The 13,839-nt window shown below is 37.3% G+C and overlaps 2 protein-coding genes and 1 pseudogene across 3 annotated transcripts; all 3 read right to left on the reverse strand.

The window, feature by feature from the left end:
• Window positions 1–235: 235 nt before the first annotated feature.
• Window positions 236–3,838, reverse strand: LOC18054283 (annotated as a pseudogene).
• Window positions 3,839–5,910: 2,072 nt separating this feature from the next.
• On the reverse strand, window positions 5,911–8,895 carry LOC18053736 (chorismate mutase 2). 2 transcript variants are annotated; one of them, XM_006450225.2, is made up of 6 exons: window positions 8,709–8,894; window positions 8,375–8,604; window positions 7,582–7,668; window positions 7,346–7,489; window positions 7,128–7,220; window positions 5,911–6,401 (listed from the first exon to the last, which is right to left on the reverse strand). In XM_006450225.2, the coding sequence occupies exons 2-6, from the start codon at window positions 8,576–8,578 to the stop codon at window positions 6,168–6,170; spliced, it is 762 nt and encodes a 253-aa protein (XP_006450288.1). In that variant the 5' UTR covers window positions 8,579–8,604; window positions 8,709–8,894; the 3' UTR covers window positions 5,911–6,167. The 2 variants fall into 2 exon arrangements, with proteins under 2 accessions (XP_006450288.1, XP_006450287.1); XM_006450224.2 differs by having other exon boundaries at window positions 8,375–8,895.
• Window positions 8,896–10,352: 1,457 nt separating this feature from the next.
• On the reverse strand, window positions 10,353–13,561 carry LOC18053737 (protein POLAR LOCALIZATION DURING ASYMMETRIC DIVISION AND REDISTRIBUTION). The gene is made up of 4 exons (XM_006450227.2): window positions 13,104–13,561; window positions 12,150–12,580; window positions 11,010–11,350; window positions 10,353–10,927 (listed from the first exon to the last, which is right to left on the reverse strand). The coding sequence occupies exons 1-3, from the start codon at window positions 13,399–13,401 to the stop codon at window positions 11,036–11,038; spliced, it is 1,044 nt and encodes a 347-aa protein (XP_006450290.1). The 5' UTR covers window positions 13,402–13,561; the 3' UTR covers window positions 10,353–10,927; window positions 11,010–11,035.
• Window positions 13,562–13,839: the final 278 nt, after the last annotated feature.

Consider the following 13,839-nt stretch of genomic DNA (forward strand, 5'->3'; position numbering starts at 1 on the left):
CACAACGCACCCCCGTGCGTGACAATACGCTTGTCAAGATTCAAACAAGGGAACTGAGTGCGACAGTCATGCTGATCACTTCCCACAAGTTAGATGCCACAAGTCCCCACAAATTCAATAGCTAACTTTGTTACAAACTCTTTCATGGCCAGATATTAATATCAATATGCTGAGACCTATATTTTAGCCAGGAAAATAGAGGATTCATTAGGAAAAAGAAGCTAGCTGCTGTTGAACTGACAGCTTTGGTACTTTTAGATGTCATGCACTTGGACTCGATATAGATTGTTAAGCTAAACAACTGCTTTCTATAGATTCTCAGTTATCTCAGAACTTTCACATACACACACCTAAGACTAGGTTAAAAAGAATTCTATAAACATTTTATACCGCCGCCATGGAAACTCCAGAGAGCTGTGTGTCAAACTTCAAAGTGATGCCCATACTGAAAGAAAGTTCTTGACTAAGTAACTTGGCCCCGTAAGGTACATTAGCCTTAATGATGTCATCAGCAGAATTACAAATACGACAATAGGGGCCTCAAACCTTGCACCCACGACCCAACACTCGTTGGATCACATTTGCAAATATTCATGCATTTTCCGCAAATGCAGCTGATAGGAGTCACTCAGTGTAAACAGGCGTTCATGCTGTAAACAGGCATTCATGCAAGTTGGTCAATGCACCACGGGCTACAATACGACAATAGGGGCCTCAAACCTTGCACCCACCACCCACCACTCGTTGGATCACATTTGCAACATTCTTGCATTTTCTGCAAATGCATCTGATAGGTGTCACTCAGCTTAAACAGGCGTTCATGCAAGTTGCCCGATGCACCATGGGCTATAAGACAGTCACACTTCATCTCACCAAACTCGATCCCACCAAATCGCTTCCTGTCTGCCACTGGCCGTCCGGTAAGGGGTTGGAATGACCCAGTGTTTCGGAATTTTACTTTGTCCTCAGACATGTGAATAAATTGCTGGTAAAATGTTATCCATGTAAATATGAGTGAACGAACCACTTAACCAGTTCGGCCATCATAAAGTCTCCCTGTTCCCCATTTGGAAAATCCAGCCCTTTCACGTATGTACAGCAAATGAATGCTATCCAGTCCATGGGACACTCAAACAAACAAAACAGAAAGTAATGCTTGAATATGAAAGTAATTCCGCTGTTTCTGGCCCCAATGCAATTTAGCAACTGAGACACAAAACTGAAACAAAATAGAATCTAAAAGATGACGAGCCAAAAGCTGGATAAACAACGAAGTAGGGAAAAAAAAAAAAGAAAAACAATTTGTTTAGGCACAGAACACTCTTGCAATTTCATGATGCATACTCAGCCACCAAAATCCAAATAAGAAAATTTCTTATTTGCTATGACACACTGCAGTAATAGCATAAAAATCAATACTTGCAAGTAATCACAGTTACCTCTGATGTTGCTCAGTGATGACCCCACCAGTGGAAGTGGCAAAAGGAGTGGCATAACTCATCAAGCCATCACAGGCCCCCTTTCCTAAAGCAGCCTCTAAAAGTTGAGCAGGAGTTTGCCTTGAAGGAAAAGCATGTGGATTTTAACAATGCCTTGTATCGTAAAAGGGAAATTTTATTGACTCTAGAAAACCTAATACACCCTTCTGCCCATGCATGCTTGAGAACTTGTCTCCAAGACAAGCGGAATGAACCTGCATTATGAAATCCAAAAAATCATAAATATTAATGAAGGGGGGCACTTTTTAGGGTGGATTCACCAACCAGAAGGCCGTCTCAATAATTCAAAACCAGACCAAGTTTAAGCAAATTTAAATGAACATTTACTACACCTTGATGATATCTTGCATTTTTGTACAATTTTTCTTGTTTCCATTCACACACACTGCCATCTTCAACATGCACATAATATAGAAAATTACAAGTAAACGAGGTCGTGTGAATGTTTGCATACATATATGAAAATGAAAATAGTGATTCAGGTGAAATACCATATTGACTGACTGTCTGATAGATACCACAGCAAAATTCTTTCCATCATCATTAGAAGATAGCAAAACTTTCAAAACCAATCCCCGTTCGGTGTGCTTCAATTTTATACTGTGATCAGCCCCAATTTCTGCATATTTTCCGATCACAATGTCACCACTCTAGAGGTTAACATCAACACAAGGAAATCCATCATTATCTAGGCTGTCAGTACGGCCAACTTTACTTTGTATCTTTCCGAAGTTCAACATATCATCAGATGGCCGGCTCTTCACCTGTATATCTTTGTTATCGACCTCAGCCTTGTAACTTTCAGATCGAAACACGCCGCACTCCAGAGAGGCCTGGTTCATAACCAGGGAGTCCTCTTGGTTGTATCCCAAGTGGACGTTCACAGCCACATTGGCATTCTACCCATTATCGAGCTCTGGCCTTGACAGATTATGGCCATAACCTGGTCTTCCGAGACAATCGGAAATCAATATCCAAAAAAGAGGCCTCTGAGGATAAAACAGCTGCTGCAATAGAGTATCCACTCTGATGTTTGGATTGGTTGTTGGAAAACCAATGGCCTGAGGAGAATGCTTCTGGGACTGATAAAGGACCCAACCTTGCATGGTCATGGTTTGCAAATGGGATGGGATAATCCCACAGCTCAATCCTAGCAAGAACGACATGTCAAGTTCACAGTGAATGAACTTAATGGGTTTCTCTATTCAATCTCCTTTAAAAGTTATTTAATGCCCCATGCAGTACAACAATCTTCCTCTTCTTCAGTTCCAACAAGCTCTACTATTCCGTGGACAAGGATTGGAAGGATTCGTTTTTCCCTTCCAAAGATTTAACAGCTAGATTGGTACCAAGGTTCTAAACACGTAAATTTCAAAGTTATCATCATCTGAGAGGTGTACAGAAAATTCGTCAAGCCACATGGAATGACGTGTAATCTTGGGATTAATTAAATATCCCCATAAATTAATTCACTACAGATATAGCATTAATGAAATTAACCATACATGAAAACAAATAGAGAAGGGAGTTGTAACAAAAATACACAGCAATGTTAAAGAAAAATAAGAAAGCTTCAAACTCACCTTCTCTGCACCTTTGATAGAAAAGTAACCCCCATGATCAAAATCACAATCACCTTTCTCTGCTCCCTTCATCCAGCAGAGGTCAGACTTCACCATCAGAGGAATCCTCCCAAGTATGATGTCCGTAGTTTCCTCAATTAGAACCTCCTTCTGAATAAATTGTTCTCTTCTAGTTTTGAAATTGCCACTTATGACACGTTTTTAAGTGTGTACCTGACAAAGTACAATGATGCAACAAGATGTAAGTAATTAAAAGGCAGAAAGACAAGAATAAAAATATCACACCCAAAGAAATGCCATTTTATCAATAGAAAAACTAACAGCACTTTTTATTCACCTGAAGTTAACGTTAACTTTCATCCAGGGTGAATATGTCATATTCTGCAACTTTGCATGCCAAGGAAGCATGTCCTGCACGTCGCCTCTTTCACCAGCAAAAAAACTAGGCTTATCAAGAGTGACCTGCCCAAATCTCATCGAAGCATATCGCCACTGACCCTCTCCTTTCTTTGATGGATCCTAACCAGGCTCAACTACAGTCACACCAAAAGAATCAAAGGCTGTCTGGAGACCATTTTTAATAAACTCATTGTATGAGTTGATCTGGTGACTAACCAGACCGTATTCCTTAAAAAAAGACATTACTGCCTTCCTACAGAATGTTTTCAAAAACTCCTCCCCAAGATCATGTATGCTGCTTGGATCTGTAAATTCATTATCATCTTGAACTGAAAACTTTTCATCCTTACTACTCATGGCTATACCTTCCTTGGCATTTGATGATGCCGGATGCCCCCATTTGTCTCAAAATCTGCAAATATAGCAAAAGTATAAAAGATTAAAAAAACTAAAAAATGAATAAATACAGAAGAGATTGTCTCAAAATCTGCATGCTGCATGCAAAGCAAAGTTCAAGTTTCTACGTCTCTTAATCCATCTCATTTTCATTTCCAAAACACAAAAAGCACAAAAAACACAACCGAACTCCCCAAAAAATGGAGACAGAAACTTACGTTGAGCTTTAAAATTCAATTGGGCGTGTAGCGTCAATTGTCAAATAGACGTTAAAAAAACTGAATCTTTATTCACCAACACTCTCAAAATCATAACTTTCTAGGGTTCATCAACGGTCATTCAGACAATGTGTATGCTCGTTGTCCTGTTTGGCGAAAGAGAAGTAGAGAACAGAACCAGAGAGAGACGATGAAGCCAAAGAGACGCTCTTCAAATTTTGTTTCTGTTTTGTCAGTGTCTCTGCTGCTTGTGTTGCTTTTTGAGGAGTGGTTTCACTGGTAATAAGTTGTACTTTCAAGAGGTGATCTTGTAAATTCATCATTAAGGATTTGGTTCGGAAAGGTGTATGGTTGGAGGACGATTTTTGCCTTTGAATGCTTTGGAACTAGTAGGGGTGGGCAAAATTGAGTTCCGGTCGGGTTCGGGTCAACTCGATCGGGTTTCGGGTTATTCGGGTTGTGCAAATATTGATCCGAATACAACCCGAACTTACAACCCGACCCGATTCGATCCGATATATATTCGGATCGGTTCGGATCGGGTCAAAAATCGGGTTGAATTCGGATTGAATCGGTTCGAATTAAAAATGGATCATATTAAATTCGGGTCAAATTAAACCAATTCGGGTTGATGAAAATGAGTCAATTCAAAACATATATACCAATACACCATGAAAGCTTCAAAATTCAAAACACATAAGGGACTAAGGGAGAAACTCGGGTCGGGTTGGAGCTTGAGCCTTGGAGCAGCAGATCGGCGGCTGGGTTTTCGACAGCAGATCGGTGGGCGTGCAGCAGCAGCTTGCGCACGGCTGGACGCGCAGCAGTTTCCTCGCGATGGCTGGATGCAGCACTGCGGCAGCAGATCGTGGACGCAGCAGCAGATGGCTGGACGCAAGACGGCAGCAACATGACAACAGCAAGGCAACAGCAGATCGCTAACGCAGCAGCAGATGGCCGGACTCGCAACACGGCAGCAGCAGATTGCGGGAAGGAGAGAATGTTTTCTTGCTTCTTGAGGGTGGGTTCACGGGTTGGGTGTTGTGATTTTTTTGTTTGTGTGTGTTGTGTGTTTGTGTAAACTGTAAAGTGTAACCTTTTGAGTATGTGATTTCACTGATTTGTGTGATTATGTGTGGTGTGCTGTGTGCCGTGTGTGTGTGTTTGGCCATAAAATTTTTTTTTTTTTTTTAGCAACCCGATCGGGTTTGCAATATTTCATTCGATTGGGTTATATTAACAACCCGATCCGACCCGAACCCAAAATTTTTTGGGTCGGATCGGGTCGGGTATTTTGCCCACCCCTATTTGGAAGTTTGGGGAGGGACTGATGAAAAGCAACCGAGCTATCGGGTTAAATTTGAGAAAGCAAATATTCGGTGAATTTAATTTGCAAAATTATTTATTAGTTAATCACGTTATATAGTCATCTCACATTAGTATTTTAACATTTCATTCGAAATGTGTGACATTTATTTATTCACGATATTTTTAGATTAATAATTTTTTTAAAAAAATTATAATTTAATAATTACTGAGATTATTTTAAATATTTAAACACGATTTAAGAGAGAATTACCTCCACTCAATTATTTAATTGAGAGAGAATATTAAGTCTTCTTAAAAGGAACTCAAATTTGTGAGAGCAGTAGCTCATCATTCTTGCAAAGAGATTAACAACTTTCTTTAGTATTATCAAATCTTGAAAAATGTTTTCGTTTGCCTGAAATTGCTGTAGTGCATGTATGAGATCAAAGTATTGTAACTGTGTGCTTTTAAAATTAAGCAAAAGAACAACAATTACAAACGTGCGCGTAATATACAGTCTATGATGAATCTCATCAAATATTAAAAATAAAACCATAGTACTTGGAATTATTTGGGTGGAGGATGGTAGAATAGTTTAAAAGACAATAACTGACGTTCTATGTATTGGCCTGCATTGCTAAGTATATGATCTTCTAAATACGGAGCTTTGAGTATAAATTAGATTTAAAATGAAATATTGTTTATTACTAGATCATGGAGAAAATGTGACGGGTCTAAGACAATAGCTAGCACAGGTTTCAACTTCAATCCAAGCGGCGAAGGAGGTACTCAACTTGAACGAGCTTGGTAAAGGGCATGATCCAATCTCCATAGAGTCTTGAAACTACAGATGGATCCACTTTGAACCTCGCTTGCTTGTCGCCGTCATTGCCGAGGCTCACTTCTTGCCCGAGTACCATCGCCTTCTTCTCAACTCTCTTCTTCACCATCTGTTCTACATTCTCATATGTTAATAGATTCATCAGAGCATCTCTGTCCTGAAACAAACCAAAACAATAGCTTAGTTAGTGCCAAATTATCGGTTTTGTCTTACTTGAATTGCTGCTGGAGAAAACTAAGACATTAGAGATGACGGGTAAGTTGTATGAAGTTCTAGAAATGATGTTAAGAAAGTTGAAGTTGGAAACTTAAGCAGAGTTCCACCACATGACAATGTTCTAAGATTTTGTTGAATATCGCCTTACAATGTGGGTTCTGTATGTCTAGTGAAAAAGGTTCACCTATAAGATAGTATCTGAGGTAGAAAACATAACGTTTCAACGATTGAACATTTAAAACTTCGAAATCTGTGCTCTACGTAGAAAATTCACAGTTTAGGAAACGCTGCCAGAGGAAATTAACTAGTCTGAGATGACACGTAAATTGCATGAAGTTCAAGAGATGACAGTTGAGAAAGATAAGCAGAGTTTCATCAAACAAATAATTGATCGGCATGGGAATTACAAGTGAACTATACAAAAGAATGAAGTTCAAAAAACGTTAACTATAAGATAGTAATTAAGGCAAGAAACATTATTGGTTTGACAGTTGATCATAATGAAATTTAAAACTGGTCTCTACATGTCCAGAAACTTCCACAGCATATCAATAATTTGGTCCTGAATGCTTAGGAGCCTCTCTAGTTCTTCACATTGGTAAGTTGGTAAAACTAATGAAGAAACTTGCTGAAATTACTGTAGTGTTTAACGATAAAGATTTAATACCTTAGCACGAATTGCAAGTTCATATTCATGTGGGGCATCCCTGAATTTAACCTCGGCTACGAATTTCCCATAATGTATCCTTCTAGAGAGAGCCTGGAAGGGAATAGGTATCAAGTTGAGCCAATATTAATTGAAACAATCGTAAGATCCCTTAGTTTTAATCTTGAAGAGAACTATTGCAAGTGCGACACAAATAAAAAGGAATATGCCCCAATTACCTGTAGACAGGCAAGATCGCTAGTGGCAGTTGATGCATAGTTGCCATCATCACCCTCAGCAACAAAAAGCGGAAGCAATTGGTTGAAGTACATATCCCATATGATCTTATTTTTGTTGATCGAAGTCCCTGCAGGATGCAAAACCTATGCTCGGGATTAGTCAAAAAGATAAATGAACTTGCTTTCAAGTATAGAATTATGGAAAAGAAAACCAGAGTTCTGGTAAACTAATTTACCTGCGGATATTTGAAAGGCGGTACAAATGAATGCGGCAGTTTATCAGGGAAGAAGGGACTTTCTTCTGGATTCTCATATCTCCCAGCCTTTTGCATGCCATATCAAATACCATTTTTAGAGTTAGATTAACCAATTCAAAACATAACCAAAACAAAACTAGTCATTAACTCAATGTTCACTGGCAATGTTACTGATTTAACAAATGGCATTCTATTCATATGTCAACACAGCCTCACATAAGTAGCTACTGAAAAAAAGAAAAAAAAAAAAAAGAGAGAGAGAACAGCAGAACCAGAAAAACAAACCATCAACAGTTACAGAACATTAGATAAGCTACAAGGAGACATCACTATAAATGTATATAAGAATTAGCAAAGCTCATTAAAATGTCTGAGCTAATCAGAAACCCGACTCTACCATCTCAATATATTGACAAACACTATATCCCCAATAAGCCTATAACCTGCTCTGAATTAATAAGTTGCATTAATAGTTAAGTTCTAAATTCATGGGCAAGTCCTCCTTCCTATTCAAAAATCAATAAAATATGCATATTTTAAAACTTATGTACCACATTCTCTAGCAAACATTGTAAAATACAAGCCTTTTATTTTATTCTCTCAATCATGTGCTACGGTTATGAAAGACAAGTATAATAATATTAACATAGACAGAATCATTACATGTCATGGACCTGGTGATGAAACAAAATCCAGCAGATTAAGAGAAACACATATGAATCAAACATAACCAACAAACAATTTTAAAAAAGGAAAAAGGACAGAAACTTACTGTGGCTTGCATGGCCTCTGATTGTTGAACAATGTATTGAAGCAAAGAACCAGAGAAGCCAGGAAATGAAGCATAAGATTGATCATAAGCTGGAGCATTAAGAGGGTGCTTAGCTCTCTCAATGAGACAGAATATAATGGTATCTTCTTGCCTAATCAATGAGTCCCTCACCAAGTCAAGCGTTAAATCCCCTGCCAATGCCATCTTGTTCTCTACTACAAGGACTACAACTATCAACACAACCAAAAACATTCTCAATGCAAAACAGAGAATCCTCAATAAACAAAATGAGAAAATAAACACAAATGAAAAATAGATTCTTAGTAATCGTTACCAAATCTTTTCTTAATTAAGAAGAGATATTTCTTCCTCTGGGCTGAATGTCTAATTGTGAACTAGAAAATATAGAAATGGCTGGCGCAGAAGGAAAGCGATGAGCGTGGCCGCGTGGGGTTAGTGGGGGCCATTTTTTTAAAGGCAAGAGTTTGAGTAACGTCCAAATTTTGCGTGGATTCCATGGTCGCGTTTCCTTTTTCAAGTGATTAATTGTTAGTGGGGACTTTTCGCAAACACGTTTTCTACATAGTTTTATGTCTTAGTCGGAGACCCGATCATTCTGTTCTGCCAATAATATTATAATTGGGTTCTCGGCTGCTTTTGATATTTCGGGAAAAATTATCAGCCATATATTCTTAAATGATATCTGTATTAAACGTGTATGAATAACTTTTAAGTGTATCACTCGTATATCATAAGTTAACAAAATATTTCTGTCATCCACCAATCCATTAACTTCCGTTTGCAAACGATGACATCATAAAGGTAATTTAGTCTTTTAAGATTGACGAAACTTTAATTAAAAAAATGACATGTCATCTTATTTACCTAGTAAAAACTGACATATCATATGATATATATTGATAAAAATGACATGCCATCCCATTTATCGAATAATTGTTAATAATTGCTAAAAAAATTATTTTACAACCGAATCTACTCCTCCAAAATTTAGCCTAAATTTTTGAAGATCTACTCCTCCAAGCTCCAACTGAAAATTTTTATGGTATAATATGTAGAATTGTAAATAATATGTTGTTAATAATTTTTATGGTATAATATGAATGTTTTTTTATGGGTATTGTTAATAATATATACCATTAATAATTTATTTTTTAATCAAAAAAATGTATTGTTAACAACAAAATAAAAAAATTTGTGTATTGAAAATTTATGTTAATTTTTAGGGTAAATTTATCTTTTTATCTCATTTTGAGTTTCAAGGGTAAAATAGTCAATTTGCCACAATTCTGTTAACTTTCTAACGGAAGTTAACGGATTGGTGGACGACAGAAGTATTTTGTCAACTTAAGATCTTCGAGTGATACACTTAAAAAGCATTCACACACGTTTAATACGGGTGTCATTTAAGAATATATGACTAATAATTTTCCACATTTCAGTCGCCATTGACTTGGATCTGAAAATTATGTCACATTCATATAACTGTTTCATACTGGGTTGGATTTAAAGGGTTTTGCTAAGGTACAACCAAAATAACTTATAGCCTATATAATAAAAACATGCAAAAATGTATAACATAGTAGTGGATTTATCTTTAATATTAATAGTGCAATGACCACATATATATAATACATATGTTTATGAGAAATTATTTTCAGCCATCCCAAGAATATTACAAAATCACATCAAGTTTTTATTTTATATCATCAGCCATTTTCCCTAATTTCATCGTCCACCATTAAATAATCTAAAATAAAAGATTGTTTTGGCCTGAAATCTCCCAAGACATTATTTTACCTTCGTAAATGAATTTGGGGACAAAAGTAACCTTTATTTTAAAATTTTAGGAGGCTCCAAGGATAAGATGGTTTTTTTTTAATTTATATTATTTAATTATGGTTAACAGGTTTAATCGAACAGTGATCCATTGATATAAAACAAAAAATATGCGTGGGCTACTTTATACTTTTGATGTGGTTGAAGAATAATCTCCCAATACAGTTTAAATTTCCGTACAAATTATTAATTATTACATCATAAACCCATTGTGTATGTGGTAAAAATGCCACCGTGTGCTGATATGGTGATGACATCACCACCAGAAAAAGGCCAAAACTTTCGGAGATGGCACCCACGTCTAAGGTTAGGGCCGATGGAGAGTCCAATAAAAGCGTCGAATCCAAATTTTTGGCATGCCCTGTGTGCACATCAACTGGTCGATCAGCCTCAGCCAAAGGTTCATGGCAAGCCAAAGGTCTGGCCATCATGTTGGTGACTGATGGTTGGAGGCTTGGAGCCAAATCGCACCAAAGCAAAGATTCTTCAACATCAATGACTAATTTTGACGAGCTTATATATAATTGTAAAATAAAAACATAAAATGCACTCGCAGTAACAGGAAACACATGCTTGTCAAAATATAGCAACGCACGAAACAAGGCTAGCGCGCATTTATATAATACAAAAAGTTGCAAGACTCGCTTTACAGCTAATAGTCCAAGTCCTGCTCACTGTCATTGTCGATTATTAAACCTTCATGATCGAAAGAATTTATCATCAACACTTGATCAAAAGATCGTACAAGCAAAAGTTTATCTTACGATTTGAAGCTCACCTTAACGAATGATAAGTTTTTTGCGCTCATCCACGGTCAGAAGTACACCTTGAAGGTCCGGGAACATGCTGTGCGATAAGCCTTGCAGTGTCCCTCCACCAAGAAATCTCCATTTCCTTCTCAGAAAGCTTGTGCTTGGCACACTCTAAAGCTGCTTCTAGCTCTCTTATGTGTTCTTGCTGTCTTGCCTCTAGTACTGCATGCAACCTCTTCTCAAGTTCATAGGGAGGAACTCCACAGTCTACTTCACTGAAGGCCTCTTGGGCTTCAACTACGGTGTCACTAACTTCTCCAGCACTCATGCTGCAACTTCTAGAAGAAGCAGTGTCCTTAAGAGTCACCTGTCAATTTCAATTGCTCAGAATATGCAACTAGAAGTATGTTTGAATCTACTATATACACCATGAGCACAAACTTTGGAGAACATATTAAGAAATCTTAAATACCAAACTTTCAATGTACTTGTTTTCACCCCGAAGAGATAGATCTGAGATACTGTCCCAGTATCATCCACTATTCTTGTTTAAGAAACCAGAAAGATTCAAAAAAAGATACTAAAATTATCCAACAAAAGAATTCCAGGATTCTGGTGGCTAGGTGCTCCTCGTTCATCTCTCTTGTGCACACCACAATCAAAGGCTTATCATACACCCGACACCGTCTATTTCTACTTTAAAATCAATTGTACACATAATCTCACAAAAATAAATCCTAAACTGTAACAGGAAAGAGACCTCTTAGAACTCAATGTTAACAACTTTTCCACCTACCCTGCATTAAACTCCTTAATGATTTACCAGATGGCTAAAAGAGCAACTTTTCCTGACAAGGGCAGTGGCACAGAAAACAAGCATTTGCATCACAGCCTATTCAAGATGAGTTAATAATTACCGAAAGCAAATAAGTTTAAGACACCTCTTTGAATTCAGGGTTAACAAATTTCCCGCCTCTGCTGCGTTAAAGTTTTAGACTGACAATGTAACGGTTTTTACAAATTGGTAAAAAGGAACAACCTCTCCTGACGAAGCCAGCATTGGCATCACAGTGACACAGTCTATAAAATTTACTGAAAGCAAATAAATCTGAATGTCATTGACTCATTATGGTCCTTGAAATTCGTTCATTCAGAAACACAAGTACCTCTACACTTCGCTGTTCTGGATGTTGCAATAGTTTCTCTTTTTCCAAGTGCAGCTGCAAACGCTCCAACTCTGCCTCAAGTTCTGCTTGCAGCTGATCTATTCCTTCCAAACATTCAACATCTTTAGGCGTGTCACATTTCAAAGACTGATCAAATGTCATAATTGCTGTTGTTGATGACTCTGGTTGAACATGTGAAATTGCAAGGTTTTGCGAAGAACGATGACAGTTTGATCCCGTCCCTTCTTCTGAGGCGTTTCTCACTTGCAGCTCCTCTTTGAAATTCTGGAGAAGAACCTGCATTTGGGTCCTCAAATCCATCATCTTGTCAAGTTCAGCTTTACTTGCTGCAATTAGATATAACAGAGAACACCCAACTCCCACATCGAAAGAGGACTCTCTTTGGCACCACCTACAACCCCCTGAAGGACCTGAACGTCAAATTTGAAACAAAAAATGTCAAACTTGCAATCAAATAATCAAATGAAAAATTAATCACCTTGTAAGCAGTAATTTTGGCCAGAAGAATTATAGTCATCAATGACAAATTTTCAACAAATTTGAAGAGATAAATGTTGACCTAACTAAACAGTGCTATACCTTAGGATATGTTTCGAAATGTCTACTTAATTCTCGAAAGCAAGAAAATTAAAATGTTTGGTAAATAATTTATTTTTTTAGGTGTTCGTATTTAATGCAACATGGAATCATTAATTATCAAATATAAATATAGTGTTAAATAATTATTTATCAAATATTTTATTTATTACGGTCTTTATCTAATGTGAACGTTAGACGTTTTAAAATATCCAAACGACCGCACTATAGCACATCAATCCTAGATATACCTTCAAACAACAAATTATTAAATACACAAAAGAATGAAGAGGAGAACAAAAAAAAAAAAAAAGGAAAGATTGACAATCAGATGATTTGCCAATCAAAACGAATCACCTGAGTGATCATTGTGAGCAACCACAGACGTCAAATCACGACCGTTGGTTACATCATCACGATCGTCATCATGCTGATCCTCGGGCCTTCTAAAACATGTGAGCCACCGGGACACAACGCCGCCAGCTTCTCTCCGGCGTCTTCTACAGCCGTCCATCACTAAAGAAAACGGGAGAACAGCGCCGTCCACTTGTTCTTCCTGGTCGTCGTCGAGATGGAGTAGTAGAACATCAGCGATTCGTAAAGGAGGAGCAGTCGAAGAGGAGCTTTTAAGGAGCGAAGAGTTGTTATTGCTCATCGGGATTGAGAACTCACGAGTAACTTAAATTAACTCTGAATCAAGATTGAAAGCAGAATTAAATGTCACGAACAAGAGGGACAGACTGGACTCTGGAGCCCGTCCTTTATGTACATGTACGTATTTTTGCTTCCTTCTGTTTTGGAGGGAAGGTTTTAAATTTTGCCCCAATCATGATTGTCCATCCATTATTGAGTTGCCTCATACAACCATACATTATACAAGACATATTTCTTTATTTATTGCTCACCTTTTTTTTTTTTGTAATTTTTGTTTTTCTATAATTAAAAAGAAAGTAAAGAATGTTTGGATATAAGCATAGTCCATTTTGAACCCAAATATTTAAAGGAAAATTATCCACCGACCACCTTTTTTTTTATTTTTTTAAAAATACAGAAATCTTTTTTTTTTGCAGCGTCCCACCTGAAGTTAACATTT

Source organism: Citrus clementina, unplaced genomic scaffold (genome assembly GCF_000493195.1).
Source record: "Citrus clementina cultivar Clemenules unplaced genomic scaffold, Citrus_clementina_v1.0 scaffold_1, whole genome shotgun sequence".
NCBI lineage: Eukaryota > Viridiplantae > Streptophyta > Magnoliopsida > Sapindales > Rutaceae > Citrus > Citrus x clementina.

Excerpts from the sequence above, each read along its gene's own strand:
- LOC18053736 (XM_006450224.2), bottom strand. The coding sequence starts at position 8,626 with ATGTTTTTGGTTGTGTTGATAGTTGTAGTCCTTGTAGTAGAGAACAAG. Across the intron at positions 7,669-8,374 it reads CAGAGGCCATGCAAGCCACA|GCTGGGAGATATGAGAATCC; the intron begins GTAAGTTTCTGT and ends GGCATGCAAAAG. Across the intron at positions 7,221-7,345 it reads GCGATCTTGCCTGTCTACAG|GCTCTCTCTAGAAGGATACA; the intron begins GTAATTGGGGCA and ends ATTCCCTTCCAG.
- LOC18053737 (XM_006450227.2), bottom strand. The coding sequence starts at position 13,401 with ATGAGCAATAACAACTCTTCGCTCCTTAAAAGCTCCTCTTCGACTGCT. Across the intron at positions 12,581-13,103 it reads TGCTCACAATGATCACTCAG|GTCCTTCAGGGGGTTGTAGG; the intron begins GTGATTCGTTTT and ends TTTGACGTTCAG. Across the intron at positions 11,351-12,149 it reads CAGAACAGCGAAGTGTAGAG|GTGACTCTTAAGGACACTGC; the intron begins GTACTTGTGTTT and ends TGAAATTGACAG.